General features: G+C 42.0%; 1 protein-coding gene across 1 annotated transcript in view; it reads left to right on the top strand.

Annotated features, from left to right (window-relative positions):
* The window catches only part of tenm1 (teneurin transmembrane protein 1), a 464,310-nt gene that overhangs the window by 141,524 nt on the left and 309,139 nt on the right, over positions 1-13,647 (top strand). The window contains exon 4 of the mRNA XM_079556162.1: positions 13,386-13,629. Coding sequence (XP_079412288.1) covers positions 13,386-13,629 — 244 coding nt within the window. The remainder of the gene's footprint in view (positions 1-13,385; positions 13,630-13,647) is intronic.

Below are 13,647 nucleotides of genomic sequence, written 5' to 3'. Positions count from 1 at the left end.
AATTTTAAAAAGGACCTTAATGGCCAATGTGTTTAGTATTCATCATACTTACCTCCATGCAGACAGTAAGTATGACGAATTACGATGACATTCACTCAGCACAAAATCACAATCTTACTTTATACCCGAAAAGTTTCTCATTCTTAAACTAACTTTTAGTGTGGGCTTTTAGTTACTCTCCATTTGCAGGGTTATGTTCCCTAAATTGTCAGGCAGGTTGGATCCTGTTTAGGCTCGGTGGGTTTTATAAGGCCTTGTTGTAATAATCGAAATTAACAGGGCACTCGACTGCTGTGCGCAATAATGAAGGCACAGTGAGCCAGACCAGCAGCAAATAAAGGGAGAGAAAGAGACAAGGGTAGAAACATGGTTCCATATTAGACTTTCATGATATTGTGCCGTGTTGTTCATGGTCCACTTCACCCAGCACAGGGGTGTCTTCATATAAAACAAGCTACCGTATGCATGCTATGTGCTTTATAGATACAGACAGCGCCGTGTCATAGAAGGGGGCGTGGCCTCGCCGAGGGGGAAAACAGAATCTTTTGGGAAACACAATTTTTCACTCTTTTTAGCCATTTTCAGACAAAATATAAACATATTTATCACATACAAATGAAGTCAAGTCTAAATCAGGTCTATATGGATGTTTATTCACAGGAGATTGTTCAGTAGTAGCGAAAAAACAGCAGTCGTAGCGTTAGCATTAGCACAATGCTAACATGAAGCAACATGTTAGCATTCTCCGTTTTTTTTATATATTTATGGGCTGTTGAACCACTTTGCTCCTCTCCCTGTCTTTGATTCTTTATTTAGTAGAAAGCTATATTCAGAATTCAGCGTTTGTTAAGAATAAATAGAAAAAGTGTCGATTTTTTGTTTTCCCCCTTAACTGTTTTCGACCATGACCATATATGGGCGATTCCAGAGACAGTGGTCATTATTCATATTGGTCACTAACTTACCCTTGAAGCTTAAAAAAACGTATTTCAAGCAATTTGAAAAAAAAAACATGAAGCGCATTTGCTGGTGTTTGCCTCCAGTTAATTTCAATTGTTAATAAATTACTTTTTGCCTCCCTTTGTGGAATCTAAAAGCAGTGCTTGTGCCACTTGTGGTTATTGGACTTCTGGCTAGTATTTATTACTTTATTTAATTTATCCATTTCAGTCCAGTTGTCGGCCTAATTTTGTTCTGATTTGGTCACAAATTTGCAACTGTTGTTATGAATCCTTTTTCTTTGCACATCAAGTCTAGTTGGTGAAGGCGTACGTGAACATCTGTTGTTCGAGTCTCAGAGTAGAACATTTTAATGAGCATGACAAGAGTTTATGAAGGAGATTATTTGCTCACGATGCACAGGTTTGAACAATCAATTTACATTCTGAACAGACTCTCATTTATGACCCTCTAACTTTATGTGTATGGTGTGTTTTCCTCTAATTTTTTCATTGACATTTGATTTCACTTAGAAGTAAGCTGTTTCTTCTTAGTAAGACATGTTTAATTATCACATATAAAGCAACAGCAGCCTCTCGAGTGCTTTGTTTAGTGATGTATGTCTTAATTCACATTAGGGCCGCTCAATGCATATCATTATGGCTGTGCTATGTAACAGGATATTCTTGATTAGTTTCTCTTTACTCTTCCTTTATCGGACAGCCCTAATTCACAACACAAGCCTACACACAGCGATTCTACTTAGATGTGATCTTCATTAGACATCACAATAGACATGTTCACTGTACGTTTAAATGGTCCAATTTTATACAAACGTGATGCTATTTCCGGATTACTTCACCTCAACTAATGCATTTTTAATACCTGACCCCAATACTTGATACCTGTCCCACTCTCCAGTAATCCCCCAGATCAGCCTGCTATGCAACAATTTTACTCATATCTCGCTTACGTAACCAAAACGCTCATGATTCCAGGAAAGTATCTCATAAGCGACTTTCCAAAACTGCCTTTAAAATGTATTTTTTCTCCCCCCCACTCCCCTCCAACCCCGGGGCACTGGTATTTGCTCTGCGCTGTCACTGAAATCTGTGCTGCTCCTCCCCCCCCCCCCCTTTTTTTTTTCTGCTTTGTGATTTGATTTTAAACTTTTGGATATGCATCTCTCTCTCTTGCCTGCAGCCCATTTTCGGTTACGTCAGCGCCTGTGTGTGGTAGGGGGGAAGTCAGTCATTTGAAAATAAAGTCATTGAGTTGTGTATCTTCTTTTTTTTCGGAAGTGCAGAGCCAAAGCAGTCCAATTTAAGCTATCTAAAGCACCATCTGGCAGCCTGGTCCCAGTGTCGCAGTGCCCACAGAGAGTGCACTGTCCCCTGGCCTTTTTTTCCCTCAGTTCTCCCCTGGACTTCGCCTCCAGACCGCTAGAACTAGGGTTTGCTTTTGCCTTTTTTTCCCACGCCAAATAGAGTGCCGGGTTAAGTTTGGATCAGAGAAGTCGGACTGGGCTGGCCTATTGTACCCTTAGATCAGGGGTGTCGAACTCGTTTGAGTCGAGGGCCGAAATTCAGCCCCCACGGCGGGTCGCGGGCCGCATATATTGTTATAAATAACACCTTACACTTATTGCGCTTTGTCAGCCTGTGTCACATTTTTTCTCAAAGTGCTACATAAAGTCATTATTCATTCACTCCACACTCGATGGCAGTAAGTTACTATTGTAGCCACAGCCACCCTGGGGCAGACTGACCATTTACCACATGGCTATAACATGCTGTTTATATCCTGATCTCTTATTATGTCAGCATCCTTCGCTGGACACGTGTGAAATTCTTTCCTTTTTAAAATTTAAGCTGCCCCCTAGTGGCTGGAGTGAGCAAACTAGTTATTTCATTAAAAATCATTAACTCTGCACAGGAATGGGCTTACACTAATAGACTTACTTTTTCTTTTCTTTTACATGCTCAGGAATTTGATGTAGATTCAGAAATGCAAAAACTATTTTAGGTCTTGCCAGAACCAAGACACTTAAATTTAATGGGGATGTGTTTATAAGCATGTATACACAATCAATAAAAGATGGTTCATAATAAGCAGATCACAAGGTCCTTTTTTCCCACAAAGATCTGCTTTTACAATATGCTAAAGGCCAGATCAAATAGAGCCGTAAAGGCAGCTCTCTCCTATTCCATTGTTGTCCATTGAAAGACCTTTGAAACAGCGCGCTAACTTTTTCCTGCAGAAGCAAAGATGTTTGAAGCAGCAGAAGCCACAGCAGTTAGAGCGCTAACACAGTCAGAGTTTAGTATTATGACAACTGATAAACATCTGGCTGACCTTCTTCTTACCTGAGCTTAGACGAGTTGATCCGTACCTGTCTGGTCTTTGTGCCCGTGGAAGAGCTTGGTCGCTTCTAACTTCACCCCATTTGGAGCTATAGGAATACGTTGGGAGATGCCAACAACATCTTTGGTCGTTTTGCGTGACTGAGGGCACACGCAAAGGCCAGACAGGTACGTATCAACTCGTCTAAGCTCAGAAACAGGAACATATCTCAGTATGGAAAAACGGTGGCCTGTTCCTTTAAAGACTTACAAATCAAGAGTTTTTATGGCAAAACAAGGCAAAACAACCTAGTATTGCATTTGCAAGAATTTTTGGTAAACAAATAATGTGGTTGTAAATCGCTATGATTCCTAGAGTAAATATTTTGTTTTTACTTTTGCTAATGCACATTTGTTGAGTATTCAAAGCCAGTAAAAAGCACTTTTTATTGGCCTTGACTTTGTCACCGACTCCTCGAAATTTTGCATTACTGGAATCAACCATTACTGAAACACACATCCAACACATGCACTATGTGAACAATCGACCTGAGGATTTTAGCGCTAGACTGTTCAAATAGACTTATTATCACTGCATTTTTTGACTCCATACCACACGGTCCCCTGCTCATTTCATCTAGTTAAAGAACTTCAAACAACATAACAACACGTGTTACGCCACACTTCAGCTATCACCTCATTTGCCTGGGGATAAAACATTTACATTATAAACATATAATTTGCTCATATGCTGCATTTTGGTGCAAAGCTTGCTATTATGTTAACCTTGCCGAGTTGTAATTATAGCCGACATGAATAAAGTGTCTTTGTTTTGTTACTTAACAACAAGTTTCTTAGTGTGCTTTAATTATAGCATCTAAAAACGTCTGCTACATCAAGACAATTAGTGTAGAAAGCTGGGGATTTCTGGTTGCACTCAGAAGACCGCGAGTTTGCCAGAAAAAAGTCCCGTCGCACTCGGGAGAGGAGGAGAGCGGCGCATTACAGTGGAGCTCAGTGCCGGAGTGCTCTGAAAACGCTACGCCTTTTTTTCCCTATGCGTGTCATTTTTAATACTCAGAGGTGGTTCGGACCAAAATAACCTCCATTTTCCGCCGCCATTAGTCGAATCCAAACGGCACCTCGAGCTCATGGCACACATAACCGCCCTGTCATTGTACCAGGTTGGTCTCTAGGTCTAATTCATTGAAATATACAAGTGTGAAGGAAAGGAGGATGTATGAAGGATGTACGCTCAGGAGTACACTTTGTAGCAAATTCTGTGGCTTGGGTCATTTGTAGGAGTCGACGCCAGTAGCCAGAAAGTAGCTAAAAGTAATATTGGATGCAAGGAGAATGAATACTTTTCCCGTTACTCATCGCCTCTCAGCTGCTGTCCAGCCCTTCATATAAATGCACTCTCTTCACATCGCACAGCAGTTCTCACTGAAAATTACAGTGTGTAGGTTGGAATGGTATTTCACTGTTGCCATGGTAATCCATCTTGTTCCACACAAGGCAAGATTGTCCATAGATTAACATTAGCTACAAAATATATCTATAGAACAGTGGATGAAAGAGCAGTGGAACAACTCCGTTAGCTGCCGGTTCACTTCAGGGTCATTCTGTACTAAATCACACAAGTTCACAGAATCTTCACAGGTGACCCGCTCAGACTTGGATGAAGCCCTTTTTTTTGAGTTCCTCCACGTGATTTGCTCTTTTTTTTGGACGATTTACAACCCTTTGTGTGCACCTTTAAAGAACTGTAGCTCAGTAATGGAAACATGTTTGTGGTCTATGTCATGTCTACGAAAGACATTTCCAGGAACAATCATCAAAAATGTGCTAAATTGCCAACATTTGGATAGGCTTTCTAATTTTTTCCCCCAAAATGTCATTTCCTCTACAAAAGAAGTGTATTGACAGTGCATCTTCATATTCTAGATTTGTGTTTATTATGATATAACCTTGCTGCAGTCGAAGCAGGATGTCGATCGGATAAAGGGTCTTTGAGTTCTAGTTTCACAAAAATGGGTCCTACTCAGAAATGCTCAAAAATGGCCCTCTAGTCTATGCAGGATTTGAGCACATAGTCAACTACTGAGGCACTTCAACTTGTTTACCCGAATAGAAGCCTGTGGCCAGAACATTTCTATCTCTCTCAAATGGTTTCATGGTTAAATGATATTTTGAATGCTACTTGTTTTTTTGCGTGTATTTCTAATCTATTAATTGTTTTAAATTAAAAAAAGACAAGGCTTATAACGATTATTTAACATTTTTAAATCACGGTAGGAGTAACAGTGAATTAATAGCATTCCATCCTTAACTCCATATCGTACCTGTCCAAAAACATCCTTTAGCTTTATCCCAAACATTCTCAATGGGGTTGAGATCTGGACTCTGTGGTGGCCAATCCATATGTGAAAATGATGTCTCCCGCTCCCTGACCCACTCTTTCACAATGTAAGCCCCGGGAATCCAGGCATTGTCATCTTGGAACTGGCCCGTACCATCAGGGAAGAAGAAGATATCCAGGATGTTCAGGTAGTCAGCTGATCTCGTTCTTTGGGCACCTGTTGCTGAACCGTGGCCTGACCAACCGCGGCAACCCCAGATCATCAGAACAGCTAGTTAAACCCAAGTGGCGACATTATTTTTGTCAGGTTGTGTAATACTGAAGGGGTCTTGAAGCTACACGCATTGGAAACCACTGTAATAACATGTCTAACCCTCCACTGACCACCGTTTCTCCTCATAAGTATCACTTTCCCTTAAACTTCTACACCACCCATAGCACCTCGCTCTTATACAGTTACAATCTCTTCCTCAGTGATAATTTATTTGAATCTGAAGTGTGAGCTGCTACGTGCCGCTAATGCGACAGTGCCACACATTTGCTCAGAGAGTACTCGAATATCCGATCTTATTTATATACAGTACATATGTGCAACCACAGATGGTTCCGACAATCAACACACAGAGGGGGGAGTGGAAAAACGCCTTTCACAAAATGTTCTATACATCTGTGACGGGAGTAATGGAGTGTCATGTGTCAGGATGAGATAATTGTGTTGTGTCCCAATGCACAGAGCGCAAACATGCACTTTATTACATAGAAGTATTCATACGCAGGGGTTTAAATATATTTATGGTATAGGATCAAATGAAACTGAAAGCTTTTGGGCCTGAGGAAAACCATGCACTTATATTTCAATTCAATGGGTTTTTTTTTAGCCTTTTTTTCTTCTCAGGAATTTATTTGGTTCTATGTGCAACCCTAACACATCCCCTTCAATAAAAAAAATATGTTTCAAGTATAGCATGAGCAATAGAAAAGGAGCCAATTCTCAATGGAATCTGTATAAATATTACACTGACACGTTGTTTGTTATTTATTATCTCCCTCTTCTTTTACTACCTTTACCTTTTCATTTTTATTTTTTTCCCTTTTATTCTTCTGGCTCCTGGCAGGAGTTAGGGGGGTTGCGGGTGATTGTGTGGAAGGCGGGTGGTTCATAGGTGGATGGGTCAATGCGTCATAGGATAGGCTTAGATCTTTTATTATTTTTGTACTTTTTTTTACTGTCCTTTAATCCTGTCACCACTTGGAAACGAAAAAAGCAAATAAAGATAATTTCAAAAGGAAAAAAAGAGAAAAGAAAAGAGACTTAATCCTGGCATTGGGGGGAGAAAATTTGATGATTTTAGGAATGTTGGCCATCTAAGTCTAGAAAGGCCCAGCTGCGATGATTTAGTGGAGTCTATTTGTTTATTAGATTGAATGTTTGAGAATTTGTGTGGAATGACGATGGTTATTTTTACTTAGCGAATCATCCACTTGTTGTCTTATCCATTATTTTGGGAGAATCACTTTCATAACTTTCTGCTTTCACAAAGCCATGCCGCCTTTGCTCTGCCCAATCCCGTCAGACCTTGGAAGCTAAGCAGGGAAAGGCCTGGTCGGTGCTTGGATGGGAGACCGTTTGGTAACACCAGCCAGAAATTGATACATAAGGCGCACCGGGATGGATATTCAATTAAATTAAATTAAATTCATCTTTTTTATTTGAGCATCTGAGTTCCACAAAGTTCTTCATAGAGTTCAGCACAGTAATCAAAACCACAGAAAGGATACATGAGTAGGTGAATACAGTAGCTAAATAAATAAAGTGGATATGATGCTCAAAAGGAGTAGGCAGAAGCATTAGCTTGTTTGCGCCTACCCCCTTTTGTACTTAAAGGAATAGATACATTCATTTACTATGCATAACAGAAGATTTGACATATAGAAATTTTGTCCTATTCCAGTGACTTTACAATCATCAATATGTACGTCACAAACATTCTGCTGATCCTAAGACAGGGAAAGAAAACTCAATAATTGCAAATACCCATCACTGCCAAAAACAACTATAGTCACCAATCAACCGGCCCAACCCTGCTGCCCTGAGTAGTTGACTTTACAAGTGAACGTTGGTAATCTGTGCTGTATGATGCGCTACATGACGAGTTTAATGAGCCCATTGTGAGGAGGCGGGGGTCCTTCTCTCCAACAGGTCTATGTCTCGCCTGCCCTGATATAAGGCGCACTGTTAACATGAAAGGCTTTTATGTGCGCGTTATAGTGCGAAAAATGCGGTAAAAGGATAGAAATAACATGTGGCATACTACACGAAAATGTAACACACCAGCATTCTACTATATCCCATTACTTTGTGATTAATCATTACCAAATGGAAAGATTATAAATGATCAAATAAACACAGGGCTGCCAACTCTCACGGTTTCACCGTGAGACACACGCATTTGAGTGCCTTCACACGCTCTCACGCCACACTCCTCATATCACACGCTCAACTAAAAAATCATCCCTGACTTTTTGCAGTGAGCGGCTGCAGACGCTTTATTTTGTGTGTGTGTTTGTCCACAGCTCCTCTGGCGTGTGTTTGTGTGTCTGTCGGCGGCTCTAGTGATGTGATAAGAAACGGGTTCGCGGAGAACGGCTCATTTTGAGCGCGACTCCGGGGAAACAGCGAGAGAGAGAGCGCCCGAACTCTCCCAGCGCCAGCTCTCCCGGGCCTGTTCACTCAGCTCACTCCACTCCTGGCCGCCTCCGAAGCGACATCACCGCGCCTATGCCTCCTCCGCCCCGGTCACCTCCGCCGCTGCTGCCTCACGAGGAGCTCAAAGTGAGCAGCATAAGGCAACGAGTTTGAGAAATAAAAGTCCTAATGAAATAAGAAACAACGGTCACAGCGGAGATCGCGTTGAAGCTAGACCTCTTTTACTTAAGTTTTTTTTCCCCTCTTGCGCGAGGGAGAGAGAGGCAGAGAAAAAGCAGTTATTGCATTGAATAATCATTCAGAGTTTAATCATTCAAAGTTTAATCATCAAACATGCTCTAACATACTGCAAAATACAGGGATCAAATGTTCATATTTTCTAAAGCTTGTGCTACTTGCTTTTTGTTGGTAATAATTGGAATGAGTGACGCAGAGAAAGAGACATTGTGTCATTGTACCTTTTGGCAGGGCTGTAGTGATAAAGGGAGCCTCTGGGCATTTGCTGAGAGGCCCCAATTTGAAAGGGGCCCAGAAATATAATTCTTTAACACCAGTAAATAGACCAGCTAAAATTATTATTTATGATCTAAAATGCACCAGATTGCAGGAAATCGTATCTGAATTCTAAAAAAATTCTTGGGGGAGGACCCCCAAACCCCCCCTTCAGAGTGCACCGCCCTCCCACACTTTCAATAAGTTCTGATGGTCATGTGGGGTGGAGCCAAAACCCCTTTGATCCATAATGCAGCTCCTGATGTGCTCAGTCATGTTAAACGTAGACTTTTTTTGGGGGGGGGTTAGAACTTAATACGATTACGAGACACTGTCGCCATGAAAAAGGCCCCCCAGCTCGGGACCGACCAAAGTCTCACTCCAGAGTTTGGTGAAAAGTTGGCAGCCCTGTAAACATAGTTGCGATCTTCATGGTTTTAATGAGGAAACAGGGCAGCAAAATGCACCAGCCTTTGTTGTTGCAGTTATTTCAGTCCACGCTGTTCTATGCTGTAAAGTGTGACCTATTCACATGTGACAAGACCTCAAAACACGGCTTGTTACGAGGTGTGGCATTCTCACACTCACGCGTCAAAACAGCCTTTTATTTCCATTTTACACATATCAAAACATCTCGATTAACAGCAGAGAATTGCAAGCCGACATACGGGACGTGAGGAATGTCATGCTGCGTGTTATATGGAGAAATAATTGCATTTTTCAATCAACACGGGAGAATATAAGAACAGCCTTTCTGCATGATGGGAGTAGCATTATGTGACAAACATGGAATATCTGAGAGGCCACTTTTACAACCGTGCAATAAGTCGTAAATCTTTTAAATGTGAAATTTACAGTTGTCCATAGTCATAAAATGTAATGTAACGATGGTGAATATCTTTTTATAGAGTTGACATGTTTGTACGCATGGGAGTTTTTAACCTTATACTGCCAATTCAATAGGGTATGTTTTATGTTACAGTTTGAAATATGCCACCACTTTCCTATTATCTTGGCAACAATGCTATTTCCGAAATGGCTTTTTCCCCCCCTCATCCTTGCAGAAGCTAAACCACCTTTTTTTTTTTTTTTTTAAATTGCTAGAAATTATTTTATTCTTAACACTTCCCAATTTTCTCCTGGCAATTGTTGTAAAAACCATTTCGCTTCCTGTTATCTGTGCTTGAAGACGGTAGGCTCTGGTAATCTCCCAGGTGGGTACGATACCGGATTATTACGGCTGACATTTTGGCAGAAAATAGAGTTGTGGGCTGCTGCTGCCTGTCTGTCGTATGCGAGCGGAGAGTGTGTGGTTATTTTACAACTGGTCTGAGGCTAACCTTACATTTATTGTCGATACAGCAGCACACTGCAGGTCTTCAGGGACTGACGATTTGCCTTGTACATGTATGAGGACAGGCTGCGGCCATATGGCGGCATGGCAGAGCGACAGCACATTAAAGGCTGCACAGATGACAAGGCCAGTGTTTGGCAACCAGTGGTACAGGGAAAAGGGTCTGAAATTGCGTTTGATTTACAATGTTATTTTGGAACGGTCAATATAAAATGGCAATGTTGTACATGTAGTAGTAAGAGTAGCAGGAATAGTAGTGCTGGGATCTCAGCCCACGTGGCTATGGAGTTTTAGCTCTAGTGTGAGGGCACTGGCTTAATAAGTCAAAGGTTGTAGGATCAGTCCCTGCTGATGACACTTTCTCTTTTCACATGAACTGTTGCACACTTAGTCTGAGCCTGATACATCTCTACAGTCAGCACCAAGTTATGTATTTCAAAAGTATAGGATTCATAATTTTTTTCTACATTGAACGCGAATGTATATATATATATTTTTTTTTTTTGCCACACCTGCCGTTTTTCTGTTCCCCTCACTCGTGCAGACGCTTCAATGTCCTTGCTGGATTGGACTACACCAACTTGAACTACAGCATAGGGATGCTCAAACACCCCTCAGAGCTAGTTCACATGGTATCTCCCTGCCACAATGAATGAAAAGTGTGATACGAAAGTTCTTTCTGATTTTGATACGTCAGTCATTATTTGATACAGATACATGACACAAAAAAACGCTTGTGCTTGCATTTATTTCGAAAACAGCAGCCCAAGCTCCTGCTGCAGCCCAATTAAAGCCTTTAGGCCTGTAATAGCACAACTGTGGCAGTCTGTTATTCATAATTTTATTTTTTCAGACGGCCCACCGGGAAACGTCCCGACTCTCCCGATGACCCAGCACGCCATAGTTGTAGTAGAAGGCGCAGCAGTTGTAGTAACACTCGTAGCTTCATGACATTCTTAAATGTCGAAACGGGCTGACGCTATGCTGAATAAATTGTAAAAGCATGGTTTAAACGGCAGCCATATTGGGAAGGTTAAAGCAGTCCAACCATGCTGCATACTGAAAGAGCACTGTAGTTACATAAATAGTTGTATAAAATGGAGAAAAACAGGCCTCCCAGAAGCGTGGGCTACATGAGGTAATCCTTCTCGGCGTTATCATCCGTGCACACTCTCCCAGCTTTCACTTCACTATAAATGAATCAGCGGCTGCCTATACAGCAGCACACTGGACCCACTGTTTACTGTTGACGCAAAAGACCCATTCTTATGTAGCGTGTTTGTTTTTTTGGGGTTTCTTTTTGGCTTGGTAAATCGTAAACCGCATTGAACGCTATTGAAATCGGCAAGAAAATATGCGAATCAAAGAATGCTTAATGCAGATTGAATTCCGGGCTGCTCTCGCATGTTGTCATTAGCGCTGTTTTAGAAGTTTAGAAGACAGGGAGGAATCGGCGGGACGGGGCGAAAAGGAAAAGGCTATACAGTGAAAGGGAAATGGTAAAATGATGGATTGAGCGAGTGGCGTGCAGCGGGCCAGACCCCCGAGGTTAGCCGAGTGCCGGAGTTACAACTGGCTTGCTCATTTCGGTTCGGCTACAGATCTCATAATAAACATCACACGGCTAGTTTGGGCTGGCGGCTGGAGATTAGCCCAGTGCTGTTAGCCATTTAAAGAGCGCTCAGTGTAGCAGGCAGCCAAGAGGAAGCTATTTATAGGGAGAGCTGGAAGTGTATCAAAGCAGGTAGGCAGGGAAAGGTACCAGACAGGGACACTTTGGGTTTGAGATTTATGCCCCTCAATCAGTGTAATAATAATAAACTGTCAACTAACACGCCACTGTTATTTGTAATTTATGGCGGTGCGCGGCTAATAAACCCCATGTTTTTTTTCTTCTCCCTCCTCTCCTCGCTGCTCCTCTGTGTAAATGCGGTTACCCAGCAGGGTTAGCGGTCACTTTAGGTTTTTAAGCGGCACCGCGGCTGATTGGTTAGTACTCTCACCTCATAGGAAGAAGGTCCCATGGGCGATTTCCAGGTCAAGGGGGAGCTCTATCTGGACTTCCTCTGGGTGCTTCGTTATTCCTCATCAATCCAAACAGATGACTAAGCCTCCTGCTCTGTAATTCTGCAACATCCCTCAAAATCAAGAGATGGGTCATCGTCCACTGCTCCTGACAGGTTGCCCTGAGGCACTGGTGTAAGGATTGGGCAATTGCAGAGGAACAATTTCCCTACAGGGACAATAGCGTATAAAAGCATTAACTAAAAACGTATGCGCTGATGGCTATTCACTATCATTCAGTCTCTCTTCAGTTCAAGTTTGACAAGTCACATAATATGTCAAGGTGTTCTCCTCCTCAAAAAGAGCATTTGACGTTGCATAATGGCGTGTTATGAAAGAATGCTTGGATTGCTCTCACTGAGGACATGTTAATATGAACAAAAGCTGTCCTAAAGAGTAAACATAACCATGGATATCATAGAAATACCTTAAGCTATCTGAGCCTGTTCCGACAAATGCGTACATTTTGATTGACCCATTTAAATTGATAGGTATTTCCCCATACAAATGAATAGGGAAGCCATGTGCAATACTAAAGTATGGCATTTATATATAATTTCTGTGGTTTGTTTATCATTAGCGTCTTAGAAGATGATCTTCAATGCTGAAACGAAAAGCAGAAACGTAACGCAATTGGATTTAGCATTTAGCTCAGAGGCCGCTTTTATACACCACATTGTGAAGTCAAATCTCAATAGATCTTTACATTCATTAATGATTTCCAACCTGGCTTTGACCTCACCTAAATGTGGTCGATGGGTTAGACAACAAATGAAAAAAATCTGGATCGTTAATAATTTTAGATGTTTGGTGGCTAGTGCTAACGGCTATAGGAAAAATGTATTGAGCAGGCTAACGGAAAAGTTTCCCGCTCGAGCTGACTTGTTAACTGTCCGCATACATTAACATTGAATGCCACTTCTCCTTTTTATTCCTATAAACATAATGGTGTGAAAACATCATGGTTACAACATTCATCATGTGTTGCTATGGCGATATAAATAAAGCGGAGGAAGAACTATATTGCAACAATCCTGTGCTTCATCTTATAAATATTTGTAGCTTCCAAAAAAGATTGAAAAGTCTAACTCACTAACTCTCTCGTCTTCCCTCCTCTGTTTACAGAATTACCCAGCAGCCCCGGAGGTCAGTTCACATTTCGCCCGCTGCCTCCGCCTCCCCCGCCGCCCCACGCCTGCACCTGCGCACGGCCCGCGCCCTACACCCAGGTCAGCTTGCAGAGGAAGACCATGCCCTCCCGCTGCCCCACCAACCAGACGGGTCAAGGCGCAGACAACACCTCCAACTCGGACCAGGCTCAGCTCCACAACAGCTGGGTGCTCAACAGCAACATCCCCCTAGAGACCAGGTGAGGAACTGCATGTGA

The sequence above is a fragment of the Gobius niger genome (assembly GCF_951799975.1).
Source record: "Gobius niger genome assembly, chromosome: 5".
Classification (NCBI taxonomy): Eukaryota; Metazoa; Chordata; class Actinopteri; order Gobiiformes; family Gobiidae; genus Gobius; species Gobius niger.
This window is presented reverse-complemented; position numbering and strand designations above follow the sequence as displayed.